This window comes from Epinephelus lanceolatus, chromosome 12 (genome assembly GCF_041903045.1).
Source record: "Epinephelus lanceolatus isolate andai-2023 chromosome 12, ASM4190304v1, whole genome shotgun sequence".
Classification (NCBI taxonomy): Eukaryota; Metazoa; Chordata; class Actinopteri; order Perciformes; family Serranidae; genus Epinephelus; species Epinephelus lanceolatus.
In genome coordinates, this window is record NC_135745.1 from 14,141,450 (window position 1) to 14,158,478 (window position 17,029).

The 17,029-nt window shown below is 41.6% G+C and overlaps 1 protein-coding gene across 4 annotated transcripts in view; it reads left to right on the forward strand.

Moving 5' to 3' along the window:
- The window catches only part of LOC117271942 (enhancer of polycomb homolog 1-like), a 33,333-nt gene that overhangs the window by 4,669 nt on the left and 11,635 nt on the right, over positions 1-17,029 (forward strand). For 2 of the 4 annotated variants that reach the window (XM_033650507.2, XM_078172984.1), the window contains exons 2-5: positions 206-295; positions 11,908-12,067; positions 15,677-15,822; positions 16,087-16,293. In XM_033650507.2, coding sequence (XP_033506398.2) covers positions 11,968-12,067; positions 15,677-15,822; positions 16,087-16,293 — 453 coding nt within the window. In that variant the 5' untranslated portion in view covers positions 206-295; positions 11,908-11,967. Of the gene's footprint in view, positions 1-205; positions 296-1,675; positions 2,123-11,907; positions 12,068-15,676; positions 15,823-15,842; positions 15,982-16,086; positions 16,294-17,029 lie in introns of those variants that run through there. The other 2 variants (XM_033650506.2, XM_078172985.1) reach the window with 2 other exon arrangements.

Below are 17,029 nucleotides of genomic sequence, written 5' to 3' on the forward strand. Positions count from 1 at the left end.
TCAGGTGGTGCACCAATGTTTTAACTTTGCTCCGCCCAGACGACCCTTTCCTAAATCTCTTTTTAATTAGCAAGTGAAAAATCTAAGTTGAGTGTCTTGTGAGTTTCCACAATATCTTTCTTTTTACGCCTTTGTGTTTCCTTAAACTGCCCCAGAGTGCAGTTTTGGCTAAATGCTCTTGTTGCTTTTGTCAACTGACCCTCAGGTCCTCATGATGCAGTCAGTGGATTTAATGATGAGAAGAGGACTTCAGCTTTTCTGGGTGGACCCTGGCTAAACCTAGTGTCATCAACAGGTAAGGTGTTTTTACGATTGTAAAATATTTTTCTGACCTTTGATAAACATAATTAAATAACACTCTAGATGTCTTTGGCTGTCGTTGCGTAGCATACCAAGTGCATCAGTTCTCAGTTACCCCAGTCCATGAGGTCTGCTGAAGTCACCCAGACTGAATCGTACACAGACTCATGAGTTGCGTAATGTTTTGGATACAGATATTCAGCAAATGGTGTGTGCAGTCAGTGTGTCTTTGTACTGCATTCAAAGAGACATGTTGCTGTCCTGAGAGTCAGATACTTTGCCTGTCACGCCAGAAGAGGGCGTCATTGTTCATGTGGTGAACATGTTGCCATGAAGCGTTTCACCTGGAATAAACATCTATATAAAATGGGCTGCTGTAGGATCACCAGTGATAGTTAAGAGTCAGTGGACCCGAGTTGTTCTTTCAGGTCAGTTCACAGGAACCATGTTATATTCTGTTGTATGTAAGGCATTGGTTTGCAGTGGATGATGTGGAATTTGTAATTCTGAGCACAGAGAAGGATTTTGTTCCTCCAGTTTTGCACCAACGCATTAAACCATAAAAGCAATATGTAAAGTAGGATTTCATTAAAACTGGGAAAAGCGGAATGAAAATAATTACAATGTGGAAATTTTTAGTTAATTTAGGCTTTTGTTAATACTAGAATTTTAGGGTAGTTATTCTGTATTTATAATAAACCCGGCAACACCCATTTTAATATAATTTTAATCAATCAATACATGATTTAAAAGGAAGAAAACATATTCATCAGAATAAACTGTGACAGATGAGCTTTGATTTCTGATAATTTGAGAGGTCTGATCAAAACAAACGTGGATATAATGGTATTGGTATTTAACATTCAAATATTGACTGCACAATCAATAAGTATAAATTAGCAACACCAGATTTTGAACTAATGCCTTTAATCAGTGCTGCAAATTTTTACCCCCCCAAAAAATGTCATTAATTTAAACACTTTTTATGTTATACACACGAGAAATAATTGTCTTTATTTATATATATATATATATATATATATATATATATATATATATATATATATATATATATATATATAGGCTAATTGTTGTTTTTATCTATTAATTGAATCTTAAGTTATTTATTTTTTTATGTATTTATTCTATATTATATTTAGGTGTTTCATTAATATATAATACATTCATCTATTTTATTTATTTTTGAATTTTTTTTTTTCGCAGTACATACTTCGGCCATGCCTAATGTTAATTTCAATAATTTATGTGTATGTGTGGAGAGGAGTTAGTTTGCAAGAAAATGCCCCCTTCCCCCCACCCCCGCAACGCGCAAGCGCTCGGGATCGTGTGGGAATGGTCGGTCCGCGAACTGGGGGTTGGACCGCTCCGAGCGAAACAGAGCAAAAGAGTTTTAAATGTCCGCCATGTTGTCCATGGCGCACTGAACCAACGATAGGGAGCGGAGCGTCGGAAAAAAACAGTCCGAGAGCGAGCGACCAAGATCCGGGCCTTCCCCCGGCTCCGTTGGCGACGCCCTAAATACAAGCTACAACCATTCGAACGTTAGAATAGAGATAACCGCACAGAAACATCCATGAAAGCTCCACTCGGTACCGTTTTGAATATTAGGAGATCCGATAGATTTATATTGCATCTCGAATTGTGAAAAATGAGTAAATTGTCGTTTCGGGCACGGGCGCTGGACGCTTCCAAGCCACTACCCGTCTTCCGTTGTGAGGATTTACCCGATCTACACGAATATGCATCCATTAACCGGGCCGTGCCACAGATGCCTACGGGGATGGAGAAAGAAGAGGAATCGGTATGCTTTTAACCGTCCGAAATGTGAAAATATATGCTTTGTTTTATTTTTAATTTTTATATGATCAGAGGCGTCCCTCCTTTTTTTCCTGCGCAAGCTTTCACAAAATGGCCGCCAATTTTCTCAGGAGAAACACGACGGAATTCTGTTGCAAATGGCCCATTTGTGGTACTGGGACGACTGTTTGGGTAGCGCAGGGGTGCATTGTGTCAATATGGGGTAAAATAACCCAGTTTGGCCGGCTTATTTGTGCGTGAGGTGATTTTCTGAGTACAAAGGAGTCATGTGACTTCAGCAATTCCGACATTTTGTCTTGTCTGTCAGGACGGGGCCTTGTGTTGGCGTAATTGCAAAGGACCAGGGCAAGGGGGAGCTCTAGTGATTTCAGATTATATGTGGCATCTGCTACTACCAGACAGAAATGTCAACACTGCTGCCATGCATTGAGGAAAACCTCAGTTCTGGTTGTATTGAACAGGATGTAGTCTGTGTTTTTATGTGTCTTTGCTTACATCATTGTGTGTGTTGACATTATTGAGATATTTCCTTGTGCAGTGTCACAGTTGGTTGGCTATTAGCATTTTGTCAATATGATGCACCCCTTCATGTTTACCTGTATGGAGGCTTTGGGTTATGATCCTTCTCTATATGTATATACTGCAGTTTTTGTCATTAAGTTATTGCCACAACTAGAACCATTGTTTAAACAGTAAATGCACTGGGTTAATCATACTGCTTGTGCTGCGGTTGGTGAGATATATTGTTTAATCTGTCAGCATTACACCACTAACCTGGAGAGGGTTCCCTTAACATATTAACCTATGTTGACTTTCCAGAGCAAGCTGTCACTGTAATAACTGTCTCTCTGGTTTTGCAGTGTTGACATTTAATTTTCCAGATAAGAGCACTAAATCACATCCACAAACCAAATTCTCCAGTGCACGCACACTGCTGTTCAAAAGTTTGGAGGTTATATTGATGTTTTTCAGTTTTACTACCAGAGATAAAACAGTGTAATTCAGACACACACTGTGTTATTTACATTTTACATTGGACATATATGTAGCCCTGAAAGAAGGAAAATTAAATGATTCAAACTTTCATTTTACCCATTTAGCCCACACTGTTGCACCGCAGGGGAGAATGCTGTTGCCCACTTTGCCCCCTAAATACCCTTCAATTTTAGATTTGTGTTCCACTCCAGAAAAGTTACCCTTCATCACTATTGAACCACAACAGTGCAACTGGCCGCTAAAGATTAAGGGAAGCTGTTTGTTTTTGGGCATGCTACAGTTGTGCAGGTAGTGCTTGGATTGATTGAGTATAAGCTGTGATTTGTCAGTCCACACTTTAGAACAGCAGTTTAAATTTTAAAACCAACACACTGAAAACCTCTACAAGCTATCTTGGCAGATAATTCACCATCCTTTTGTGGAACCCTTATCATATTATGACAATTTAGTTGGCAAGAGAAATGCTGATATTTCTAGGTGAGTATCTGGGGCATCAGCCACTGAGGAAGATAAATAAACAAAGTCTGCTTCCCGCTCTTGATTATTCTGGGTGATGTGTGGTTATCTTTAGGATGTAGGGGTTTGTTTGTATACCAGAAGCACCCCGTGGGAAATTTGTTCTTCACTCTTGACATGTAATTTATGAGACATCTGTCCTTATTCTGGCTCCTTGAAGCAAGATAACTGCTTCTCCTGGAGTATTGTTTTCTAGCTGACCCAGCAGTATCTTGAGTGATGTTTAAATATAAAGGCATTTGAATGGGGAATATCACTACAGACATCCCTCGTGGATACTGGTTTTATTCACTGGAAGTATGTTGCAGCCAGTCTGCCTCTCTGCTCCTGTGGTAGCTCAGTGTCAGGGGTTCAGTGTGTCAGATGGCACAGCAGGCTGGCAGACCAGCGGCACGTGGCGCTCAGGAGGAGATCAGGGCAGGAGGAGGAGGAGGAGGAGGAGGGGGGGGGGCTGCTGTCACTTCAAAGTCTGTGTTCTGCTCAGCTGGAGTGCTCAGTTATGTAACAGTCATATTATCATAAGAGGTAGGCCAAGGCCTGCTACATCCTAACTGGAGTTGTCTGTTCTGAGTTTCTACGTCAGATGCAAGTATGCTTTGAATCGTGCATGGTTGATGGTGTCGCTCATGGCATTTATTATGCATCCCTGATTCTTCACTCATTCATCTACACAAGGATAGTGCCTGGCTTCTCTGGAGATTTTTGACCCACTGATCTTGCAACAGCGTCAACCACATTGACAATCCACTCAGTGTTGTGTGGTCTGTAGACTGTGTGGTGTCCCTGTACTCCCTGACCCTGCCATTTAAGAGCTGGTGAACTCAGAGCCACTTGAAGATTTAGACCCTTCTGTATGCGAGATTTAACACTGCTTGTTTGTACCGTTTACCAAGTACAAGACTCCATGCTTGTTTTCTCTGTTGCTGCTGGACCTGCCTTTCAGTAATCATCGTTCAGTCCAGCATGCGGTTTTGTAATTCGCAGGCGGTGTGTGTATGCGGTGCTTGACTGAAGAGCCATCATCGCCGAAACTCCCTCAGCACGTGCGGCTTGTTTGTTTTGGGCCAGACACTTTGTCTTGTGTTTACGTTTGGGTGAAAGTGAGGTCAGTGTCTGCGGCCCTGGTGGGAACCCACAGGCATCTGTTGTGTTTGCCTCTTTGCCAGACACAGTTCTTGTACTCACGCACACGCGCACACACAGAGACACTAACAGGCACACATTCTGGCAGGCCACCAGTTTCTCAGTGCGTAGCCTTGCTGGGTGGGAATGTGGGGCATGTCACCTGTCCAAAGTCTGCAGCCTACATGCTGTGAAGCTGAAAGTTGCTTTTGTCAGCGGTTTTCCCCCTTTTTCTTTCGCTGTTGACAGTTTTGTATTGATGTGTATGTGGGCAGCGTGGGAATTTAACACCAGCCTCCAGGCAGGTTCTTGAATCTAACCCCACAGCTAGTTTTCCAGTGAGGCAAGCCTTGACTCAAACAACTTCTGAGAGTGACTGGTGGTTTTAGGATTTTTCCAGGCATTGGCCCACGGATACAAGACATTTCACGTTCCATGTCTGTGAGTCATTGGTTTCACTTCATTATTATGCAATAGTGGACCTACGCTCAAAAAAACTCATTTTATTTCTATCTTATTTGAACAGCCATGTTAATTTGCGGAATGGAAAGTTTCTCAATTCATGATCAGTAACTTTACAAACTGCCAGGCAGAGCTAGAATCCAGCAGCAGCAGCAGCAGCAGCCAAAAGCACAGTCTGATGGCAGCCGTTGATTTCCCACCCCACTTACACTGGGTGTTAAAAATCATCCTCTCCCACGCGGTGCATAAAAACTGCTTTGTACTGTAGCTATGCGTCCCTCGACAGCCCTACCCGACCAGCCCCTGCGGCTGTCCATCATGTTAAGTGGCATTTACAGTGTCTGGGACAGTAGCTGTCAGAGGCGAGACTGGGGAAGGTGGAGGAGGCTCTGGCTGCCTCAGCAGACTTGACAGTGATCGATGTGGTCATTTTAGAAGGCTATTTCTGGACTCTGTGTGTATGTGTGAGAAAGCGAGAGCAGGAGGGATAAGTTTGTGTGTGAGGGCACCAGCCAGTGCTCTGTATTCTGACTGTTCACCTCAATCTAAGTCTATTTATTCTCAAGCAAATAGCAGTGGCCGGGAAAGTAAACAAACACATTGCTTGATTATGTTTGGCAGCCTATGTGTTTTTGCTGAGGCCGTTTGATTTTATGCGTTTTTCCCTCATTGTGGAGAGGCCCGAGGACATTGATGCAGAGGTTTAGGCGTTCGCCGGGGGGAATATTTCAGTGGGAATCGGATAGGAACATGAAGGTTACACAAGTGTGCATGTACAGAGGAGGTCACAGTAAATGCTACAGATAGGTTGAATGTGTACAAGTTTTGAGATGCCTTAGGGAGGCACTTTTAATAAAACTGAAAGGTTTGTCCACAGCAGCTTCTCCAGCTACTCCCTCAGAACAGATCGCCAGAGCACATGGCGCTACGAATGTAAAATACAGTCACTTGCCTCGGGTCTAACAGACTGTGTGGAATATTATTAGCCCCAAAGGTCCAAATAGTGTTGATGAACACGATGCTCTGAGACACAATAAAATAGATTTGATACAGTCGACTGAAAGTGTTTCAGATGATTGCAGACAACATGATGGTATACTGAAGGTCGCACAGTATAAAGTTTACTTTTCAGCGTCTTTGACATCCTCTGTTTTCTTGTTGATGGTGATATGATGAGTGACCAGTTAAGTAAAATGGTAACAAAATAAGTAATAATCAATTATAGTTTTTATATAGTGGAGAAGTAATTATCGTTTGATATTTTTGTCGAAATCAACCTGTAAAAACTGAGTTAAACCCTTTTTTTAAACATAAGAAAGCAAAATATCGTGTCCATGTATATCAACGCTGCTTTATTTAAGTTTGTAAGATCTGTTTTGTTGCCAACTAAAATTGCTCAAAATGAGTGTATTGTCCACATTTTTCAGTCTTTGCTTGTAGATAGAAAAGGTTTTTTTTTTTCTAGTTAGAGTACAGCACTTCGTAAGAAATAATACATAACTATAGACCAAATAGAATAGTCTGAACTGAATTCAGCAGATTTCTGCTTTGTGTTAGCAAGGTCTCAGTTAAAGTGTTAAGAACCCTCTGGATAAAACCATTGTAGCACTGATTACATGTATGTGCACTAATACTCCACTACTATTCAGAATATGAATACACAGTATTCTGTATTTGATGCAGATCACGTAAACAGCATATTCTGTTTGGATATTTTTAATTGGGCCTTATTTCAAATGTAGCATTTCCTGATTAAGATGTGGGCTATGCTGTTATTTGGGTTTTAGGAGCATTCTTTGCACATGTAAACGGTACATTCGGAATATGTGTCTCACTCGTCGTTTTTACTGCATTTTGCAGCACACGGCCTCTTGCCTATTTATTATCAGCTTTGTGCATTGTCATGGATGCATTGTACACAAACCAACTCGCCAACAGTTTGCAAGGGCAGGGTAGAGATGCACACCCAAAAGAAAAGCATTTCCACATTTCTGGTCAGATGAGGAACACCTCCTTTTAAACATCATGAAAGACTGATATCAGCAGGGGTTTTTTATTCCCCTGAATATGCGCAGATATTGCAACATGGACTGTTTGAAGAAGGATGTTGAAGGTCCAGCAGTCCACCAAGTCTGCCAACAGTGTAAAACATCCTATTTTGATGCGTGGAAGTAAAATGACACAAACCGCACCGGCCGTTCCTCTTTTTCATATGTTGATGTTATAAATGACATGGTAGGGCATGTCAACCGAAATACTTAGTGCATGTAAACATAGTGATTAAAAAGCTTCCCTGTTTTGTGAGGTCACCAGGCACAAATTCATCTGTGCGCTGCAGTGATCAAGTTCGGTTTTGCTTGATGTCTTACTGAGAAGCTGCACACTGACCTGATGTAACCCAGTGAAAACTGTTTGCCGTCGTTATGTTCCTGTTCTTCCTTCTGGCTGTGATGTGGTACCAAGGGAAGCTTATATTAAAACAAAATCCATCTAACATTAAGCACTAAGCTGAAGAAATGTCCTATAAAACCAGCTTACATAAATGTTATAGTAGAAAAGTCCATATTGATGTCATGAAGCGGCTCAGGCAACCACAAAACAACTGTTTATTGTTCAGATGCAGTTAAATGATGATGTAATGACTCATCTCAGGATACTTTATTACTATAGTGCTGTTCTGTTGAAGGGCGAGTTTGACCCCCCCCCCCCCCCCCCCCCCCCCCCCCAAACAAAACATAATTTTCCCTCTCACCTGCAGTACTATTTATCAGTCTAGTTTTGGTGTGAGTTGCTCAGTGTGTTGAAAGATGTCTGCTGTAAAGATGTCGGCCTTCTCTCAGTATATTGGAACTAGATGTCACTCAACTTGCGGTACTGAAAGCACCAAAATATACATATTAAAAACTCAATAGCAATGTCTCTTTCCAGAAATGATGACCCAGTTACTCAGGATACTCCACAGACCTTGCTGTGAGCACTTCCATGTAGGAACTATTTTGTTTCTACTGAAACACACCCACCAACCATATCACCACACAGAAGGAAGCGTGCATCTACGGCTAGCCCATGTAGCACCACTTAGCTAGCTAAGGTCATAGCTCAGGCAAGCAGAAAGCTATTAATGTTTACATCTCGTGCTGTCGTGAGCACTAGCCTCTCGTCCACAATGAGTAGATGCAGTAACTACATTTCAAATGTAGGGATTTTATCTCTATATGATTTGTCAATGGAGGTTCCTCAGAATGTTCTATGTCACCGGTTTCCCACCGTTCATTTTGAGCACTTTTGATATATTTGTGTGTTTTGCATATATATACACACACACACACACACACACACACCTCATTCAGTTATTCAGAGTACCACACTCTCTGAGCAGCGTGCTCTGCACACTGTCTAAGCAGCAGAGCTCCAGGCAAAGTAAAACTAAAACTGTTCATTGATTCATATAAAGTTGAAGGTTCTTTTTCTTACAACAGTGGTGCTGTCACTTGCCACTCGTTTTTCCAAACTGCTTTCAAAAAACTGTCTGCATTCCCATCGAAAACCACGCACCCAGCCTGCAGTCCAGCACTGGGTCTTAAAGTTTGTGTTCACTTACCTCTGCAGCAGCTGCTCCTCTGATCTAATCGGCTTTCATCAATCTGACCACAAAGTAATTAACTGGTCAACTCAACACCCTGCAGTTCAGTCTCAGCAAATCCAGAGGACATAGAATGATGGCAAAAAACTTTGCTGAGAGCAGCTTACTGCTGCTAGCAGTCAGTATACCTTTATACTGACTGCTAGCAGCAGTAAGCCGCTGAAAAGCTGGATAGTTGCACACTGAGTCGGACCATGCAGGCATGTTGATGCTTGAATATAAGATGAGTTATGGACATAGCTATATTAGTAGCAGCTTGTGGTATAGCCAGAATAAATGGTTACATGTGAAAGAGAAGCAGTGACTTATGAAGTGTTGGTTGCATAATTGAGTTTACGGCGGTACAGCCTCGGGAACTAGCAAACCTCCTGACGTTTGGAATCCAGTTCAGACTGGTGTCTAAGAGTGTAAACTGCACATGTTGAATCTGAATGAAGCTCTACGATACTTGTGAATCTAGTCTGTCCTCCTTTTATACATGCTTTACATGGCAGTGACTATTCCATGGTTGGCTTATAGTGGTTGTTTTTGCAGTAGGCAAAGTCTGTTGCTTTCCATGAAAAAATACCAATTCACAACAGTGTCACACTCAATTGTTTTACCTCACACACATACTTTCTCTGTGACTCATTCACTCACTCCGTCTATCTTCCTAGGGCACAGATACCCCCCCCCCCCACTACCCTTGTGTCTCTGACAGCCGCAGGGAAAACAATAAATACACACCTTCTCCCCAGAGAGCTGCTGTACGAGGCCGGCAGCATGCTGCCTTGTTGACAGACTGCCTGCCAGTGGCTCAGCGCCCAGCTCTGGGCCAAAGGCTCTACTACTACGACTGACTGGGGCTGTTCAGATGAGCAGCCCGCCAGCAAACCAGTTAGTCAGCTATCCAGCCTGTCTGCCTTCCTTCCGGCACATTACCCCTCAACGGGCTTGGCAGCGGCAGGCTCTCGTCACACTTGTGGCGGGTAGATAAGGCCAACTGACAAAAACAGTGTCAGGTTTTTCTCTCTTCATGCTCTGAAGATGATAATGATTAAATGGCAGGCTCAGATTTGTCTCAGTCCAGTTTCTGTACCTAGGCTGTATCATGCAAGGCTCAACTGGTAAACTCTTATTACCATGAAAATGACACCTGGATTCACATATATAAATGAAGAGTTTTGCAAATGCAAACAGATTTAAACACAAACGTAAAAGATTCAACATTCAAAATGATGTGGCAGTGTGGATTTAGCATGAAGTGTTTTTCTGTTGACCTGACACTGCTGTTTGTTCTTTACAAGGTGTTTTTTGTAAGATTGTCATAGTCTGGATGACAAGGGTTACCCAGTGTGTAATTGGATAACTGTCAGTTTCCTTCCACAACTCAGTTTGCAGGTGATAACGTTTGGCCTGTATCTCTGTGAGTCAGCATCTTAACCCCCACCCCAGCATGATGACATTTACAAGGCTCAATATTGTGGTTTATTTGGCCTATGTTTTGTTGCAATGGCTTTACTTAAAGTTCCCATGAAACTGCTAGTAGGCCGCCGGTTGATTGCACAGCTAGGAAGCTAGAAAGGGATTTTCCGCAGATATTAAGATTACGTACTGTTGCATTTGAAACGATACTACTCAGTATGAGTACCTAACGGTCCCTGTTTTTGGTGCTTCACTCTTTCTGTAGGCTTATAAAAATTTAGTCTTTGAACAAGCTGCAGTCAATAAACAATTCTGTACCTCTACTCTTTTCTAATCCCACTTAGAGGGTCTCTGTCTGTCTGCTTGCGTGTGTGTGTGTGTGTGTGTGTGTGTGTGTGTGTGTGTACATATGTCTGCTCATCTCTCGCTTTCTGTTCAGACACAACTGACAAATATGTGGAATAAGTGCTTGGTTTTAGAAACCTAGTCACAAACAGCAGTGATACTAGGCTATTTCTAGAAAACAACAAAGAAAACAGACCAAGTAGACTGAAACTTTAGGTGCTGCAGCGACTAATTCAGGCTTGTTGAGATGCTGACAAAGCTCTGTGGCCGGCCTCCGGGCTTCAAGACTTTTCATGGCACTTCCGCCACCTTTTGTGCACCCAGTTATTCGGCGCAGCTCAGTTGTCTCTGCATCAAGGTGCCCAAAAGCTGGGAAGCTGGTCACGGAGCTAGCAGATACTTATTGGCGTTTCATTGGTTGATTGGTGTTTGTGCTCCCCACTAAATTTCAGATTGAAAGTAGCTATTTGCTCAAAATGGAGAGAAAAGCTACATGGACAGTCTGCCCTCTGTTGTTTTGGACTTCTTGCCACCATCATCTCACATGCGTGCTGATATTAAAAATGAATAGAACAGAAATGAAATGGAGAAGTCTTTTTTAGTGTGTGTGTGTGTTTTGGTTTTTGTTTGGAGTAAGACCACATGTTCGAGCAGAGATCTGAAGCCAGCGGTGCTGCTGGTGAAGGAGAAATTCAGGCAAATTGGAGACAGCATTTCATTAGATGCAAAATTAGTATACAGCCAGGTGTGTTGGATGAGTCATTTTGGATTAGATTAGGAATAAATCAGAAAAAAACTCCTGCAATAGTTGGACTTATGTAGAATGTATGGATCAGTTGTTTCATTCATGCTTAAAAATCACAAGCTCATTCACAGTTGTGATATTTAGCTGACTCGTGACATCCAATCATAGCTGCAGGTCTACAGCATACCCTGATCAACACTGGATTTTTGAGGCTGAAATTGATATTTTGAAAGTCAAGGAGTTTGAATGATAAATCGAGCAATAGTGATTTTTTTAAATTTTTTTTATTAAACCCCAAAAATGTCTATAAATGCCTAACATTACTTTCATGTCAATTCCACATTACATTTTTTTTTTACAATAGTTTCAAGGTCTTTAAAGCTATGTGACACCATCTTTTTTTAACCCAGTATGCTAGTTACTTAAAAAAATTTGTTTTTATGGTATTTAACTTCGCAGTTTGTATATTATCTGTAGTACGTACACATCAGTCCTCAGTAGTCCAGGTGTCTCACCTCCATCTGTGTCTCTACAGGAACACCATCTCCAGCGGGCCATCTCTGCGCAGCAGGTATATGGCGAGAAGCGGGACAACATGGTCATCCCGGTCCCTGAGGCAGAGAGCAACATCACCTACTACGAATCCCTCTACCCTGGGGACTATAAGATGCCAAAGCAGCTAATTCACATACAGCGTAAGTGGGCCTCTCTAATGGCAAATTTGTGATGCTGAAAGCAGAGAAAATGAGTTTGATGTGGCAGATTAGGGACCTCGGTTGTTTCATTAGGTTGTAACAGTGTTTCCTTCAATTATTTTGAATGCTTTAAATGACACTTGGGGACTGTTGATCAAAATTATAAGTGGCAATGAGTGGAATAATTCCACATGAGTGTAGTTTTTTTATTTGTAAACATGGCTGTAGATCACTCTAGATCATTTCATTAGATTAACTTTTGGACCATAAAGCAGAGTATAAAGAGCACTTATGACTGAAAGGAAAAGATGGCATTAGGGTAAAACAGTTCATCAAGATGTTTTCTGGGCTGGCTTCATGAACTTTGCCAAGTTGGCTGCGTTAGGCTTTCATAAAGGCGAGTCTATTCAGTTACTCATGAGCCCACAGGTAGTTGTTTCAGACAGCTATTCATCTGTTTAATGGCATCAGGCATGTGTTTTATGAGCTTTTACTGAGTTGTCACGTTTGTCAAAGTAAATGAGTTTGTGAGATTGCCCAGTTCAGTAATGATATCAAAGAAAAAGAGTTTGCTAGATTGCTCAGTTCAGTAACCATGTCGGTGTCACAAGTGGTTGCCATGATTGTTTCTCAAAGGAAAGCAATTTGCTGTACCCTACACACAGACACCGTTATCAGTTGAAAGCTGAAATGACAAATGTTTTGTCCTGTCAAATTACTGTCGGAATAATTTCAAGGTTTCCTCAGAGGGCTAGACAGTTTGAAACGTGTGGAAAATTCAGTGCTGATCATTTCCACGTCTTGGAAGTGTAGTGTTTGTTCTAAAATATCTAAACCACATTAGCAAATAATTGTCTGTCTGGTTGTGTATGCACTTTATGCAGCTGCACATTTATTGTCATGTTACAAGAAGACAGTTGATAAATCTAGCAAGGATACAGGTCTGCACAAATAAATAGAGATTTTAAATGTGGAAAAATCTTCATGAACATACTGTCTCGTCAGTATCCCTTCTGTCGTACTCAGTTGCCTTGATGGCAGCGATTTGCCTTAATTAAATCAGAATTGAGGTTATTATTCTAAAGATGAAGCAGCAAATACTCTGGTCTGTATAACGTTTGCTCTCTAGTCTCTAATTGTAAGTACAGTTGCTGCAAATGTCTGTTAGAAGCTAGATTAATTTAATTTTGGCAGATGTGGCGATGTTCCTGCTGTGGGTTTTTAGGCATTTGTGGGAGCCAGTAAGGAAATGAGTTTATTTGAATTAGCCTGACATGACTGTCTCGCCAGCCATTGAGGCTTTAGATGGACTTAAAAAGCGAAAGGACAGTGAGTGTAAAGCTTTTACATTTTTCTGTCTTTTGAGTCAGAAATATGCTCACACTCTAGACCATTAGGAAAGGGCAGAGAGTCACATTCTCTGGTTCAACTAAAATTATACTGCTGTATCTTTGACCTGCAGAAATATTCAGTGTGCATTATTAGGCTCTACACATTAATACAGACTCCATTAAATTGTCTGATAAAGTGTGGGGTCAGTCCGTGAGTTACTGGGTTGGACGTGACTGAATGCACCCAGCTCCACACAACAAAACGGATATTCTGTACTGTTGGTTAGTTCCAGTCAGTCCTCATGCTTTCAGTCATCTGGAAGGGCATATCTGGTGTAATTACGCCTGATAATCATCTAGTGTGTCCCTGACCTTATGATCCAGCGGATGCTGGGTGGGCTGTACTCTCAAAGCACTTACTTATTCCAGTCAAGTGTGGGCCATTAGTCCTGTGTAGTTGAATAAATATAATATCTGCAGTAGAAAAGAACTGTATCAGGCTTATATGAGTGAGATATTTGAGGTTAAAACTACTCTCTTTATTGGCTTGGGATGCTTCACAGTTTGACAGTTTGCTGGGTGAATTGGTCGAATTCTTTGTTGCAGACATCAGTCTCCACTGTGTGCTGTTTTTACAGGGTCATGGTAATGTGATGGGGTAGATCGTTCTGAAAAAGCCTCTTTCCTTTGCTGTGTTATAGTATTAGTTAACATCTTTTCAGCAGTGTAGTCAAACTGTTTCTGAATCTTCAATTTCTTTTAGCTGCAGCTGCTGTTTTGTTTTGGTTCCAGTCGTTTTTCTTTGGTCAAGCTCAACTCTGGTTTTTAGTTTACTTGAAGCAGTTGTACTGTTTTGTAACATGGCCATAATGTTTAAATCACCAGAGCACCATTGTTTACAATTCAGGCAGCACAGAAAGCTAAATATCTTAAAAATGTGCGTATTGTCTCTGTGTTTCATTGTGTAATGTTTGGACAGATCTGTATCTGTAGGCAATCTAGCAGTGATTGTTTTAATTTCACGCTTAGATTTCTTTTATTTCATAGCGTAGGACAATTTTCTTTTCATACATCAGGCTGCGTTTTGATTCGGCATTGCTGAAAACCTTAAAATTACAATACTTAAATGCTCGTTAAATGATGATGAATTCTAAGTATGGACTGCTGTGTGGGTGGTAACCTTGCTTCTGTGGTGGGCACAATGGTAGAGTAGAGGATGTACTGTAAACATCTCTTTGCACCTTGGTTACGTGACTTCCCAGCATACAGCTGACACTGAAAACACTGGATGTGAACTGAATTACTCTGATTTCTTTTAAGATGCATGTGTGGCATTAACTGGCCTTGACAGTCGTATTGCCAAGCAACCATCTGTCTATTCCTGTCAGTAACTGTTGGTGTGTGCTCTGATCTATCTGCTAAATTATGAAAGGGAATTATGAGTTTAAGGCATTCATTGGTCACTGTAGGCTGCACACAGAAATTATGCTGTTCTTTTATAATATGATGCATAAAAGGGAGTTTTGGTGCCAACAATACCTCAAAGTTTGGGTCCATAGAAACTCTGCATTTGGTATTTCAAAGGGATCATTTAGCATGGACACTAAGTGGTCTTGGCTGGAAATGGGGTTGATAGTGTTCAGTAATGCTGCATGCAGTGCCTTCGGTCATTACCAGACCAATTAAGCTGAATTCATATATTTGACGGTTGGTTTGCTGTGGAGTCAGAGTAGAGAGGTCATGTTGACTAGATCACTTAAGTTTTGCTTCAAATAAATGCCAGATTTTGTGAATGTCTTTCTCTTCATTCCTGATAACTAACACTTGAAAGGATCCACGTGGTCAAATACGTAATTCCCCATAATCACTAGTATCACTGATTCTTTCATAAGTTACTTATTCTGCATTACCATCAGAATCGGCTTTATTCGCCAAGTACGTATGTACATACAAGGAATTTGACTCCGGTAGACTTGCTCTCAATGTACCAGGTGGATTGATACCATGGATAAAAGGAGAAGCTTAACACTTAAATGGTCAACTTAAAGTTCAGAATATGAGGGTGGTTGCACCAAATGCTTATCTGAATATGAGGGTTGCAGAAAAGCAACACATTTGTTGTATTGATCTTGTCTAAGAAAATTCTCCTCCCCATCATTCGCAACACTTTCTCTACAACCTTGATTTTGTTTTTACATGGATCACAAATCCGCAATGTTTTATTAGCCCTTAAGTTATCTAGCCATAATTCTGTTTCCTTTCCTCAACCTCCCTGCAGCTTTCAGCTTGGACACAGAGCAGCCCGACTACGACCTGGACTCGGAAGACGACGCGTTTGTCAACAAGCTGAAAAAGAAGATGGAGATCAGCTTCCTGCAGTTTGAAGAGATGATTGACCGGTTGGAGAAAGGCAGTGGACAGCAGGTCGGCACCGTTTGTGTCTCCTTCTGCCCCCAAAACACAGCCAGCTGTAAAGAAGGGACCATGAAATACCTTATAGACCAATGAGAAATGAGCTTTGGGGGAATAAAAAGATGATGATACCGTTAAATAGTTGGTAACACAGATTTGAAACCATTAATGGTAAGATGCCCTCAGCATAAAAGCCCTCCATAACAGATCTGTCACCCTCCCCGACGCGTAAATCCTTAACTCATCAAAATGTAACTCCTGTTTTGTATCTTTTAGCTTGTGAGCCTTCCGGAGGCCAAACTGCTGTTGAAGGAGGACGATGAGCTCATCAAGGAGGTCTTTGACTACTGGAGCCGCAAGAGGAAAAACAGCAGGGCCAACTGTCTCCTCCACAACGTCAAGCAGGAGAAACGGGACGGCTCCAGCACCAGTGACCCCTATGTGGCCTTCCGACGGCGCACCGAGAAGATGCAAACCAGGAAGGTCGGTTGTCTTTACCCGCAGTTTGTGGCCGTGGCTGTGGTCATGGCAAAAACATCCTCTGTCTTGTTAGCCGCTGTATTGTGTAGTTGGACATGCCGTCAGTGGCAATAGGCCGACAACTGGGGACAAGGAAACTATGCACTCTCATACCTTGTTGCAGGAAATGTTTCGCCATTTCCGAAGCCTGTACTGACATTTTTTTCACACAGTGATTATGTTTCACTTTGTCATTGTCTTTTGTGAAGCTTTGCCAGATTAGCGTGATCCTGTTTGCAGTATTTACACACTATACATACCTCACCTGTGATGTAGACAGAAAATATTCTTAATACCTGACAGGCCGACAAAAGCAGAATGCTGTCAGGCACCCCAGCTGCATTCAGCGAGCAGCGTCTTACTTCACCCAGAGAGGGTTTTGTCTCGGCACACAGCTTTGTGTGAGACAGTCAGTACAGCTTTGACTAATGCAGTCTGTTTTGACAGAATAAATTAAAGGCAGAAGTGTGACATTTGGTCTGCTTAGAAAATTATTCTGTGTTTGTCTGCTTTACAATCTGAGTTTCTCTGTGAAATGATGACTGATAAAGGCACAGTGATTAATAAGCTTATGGTTCGTTTGGAATGAGACTGAAGTCCTTGATTTGAGATGTTTGAATACAAAGACAACTTAAAATGTTGTTGTCCATTTATTAATACTACACTGCTGAACTCTGTGACTCCATGAAATTGTTGTTTC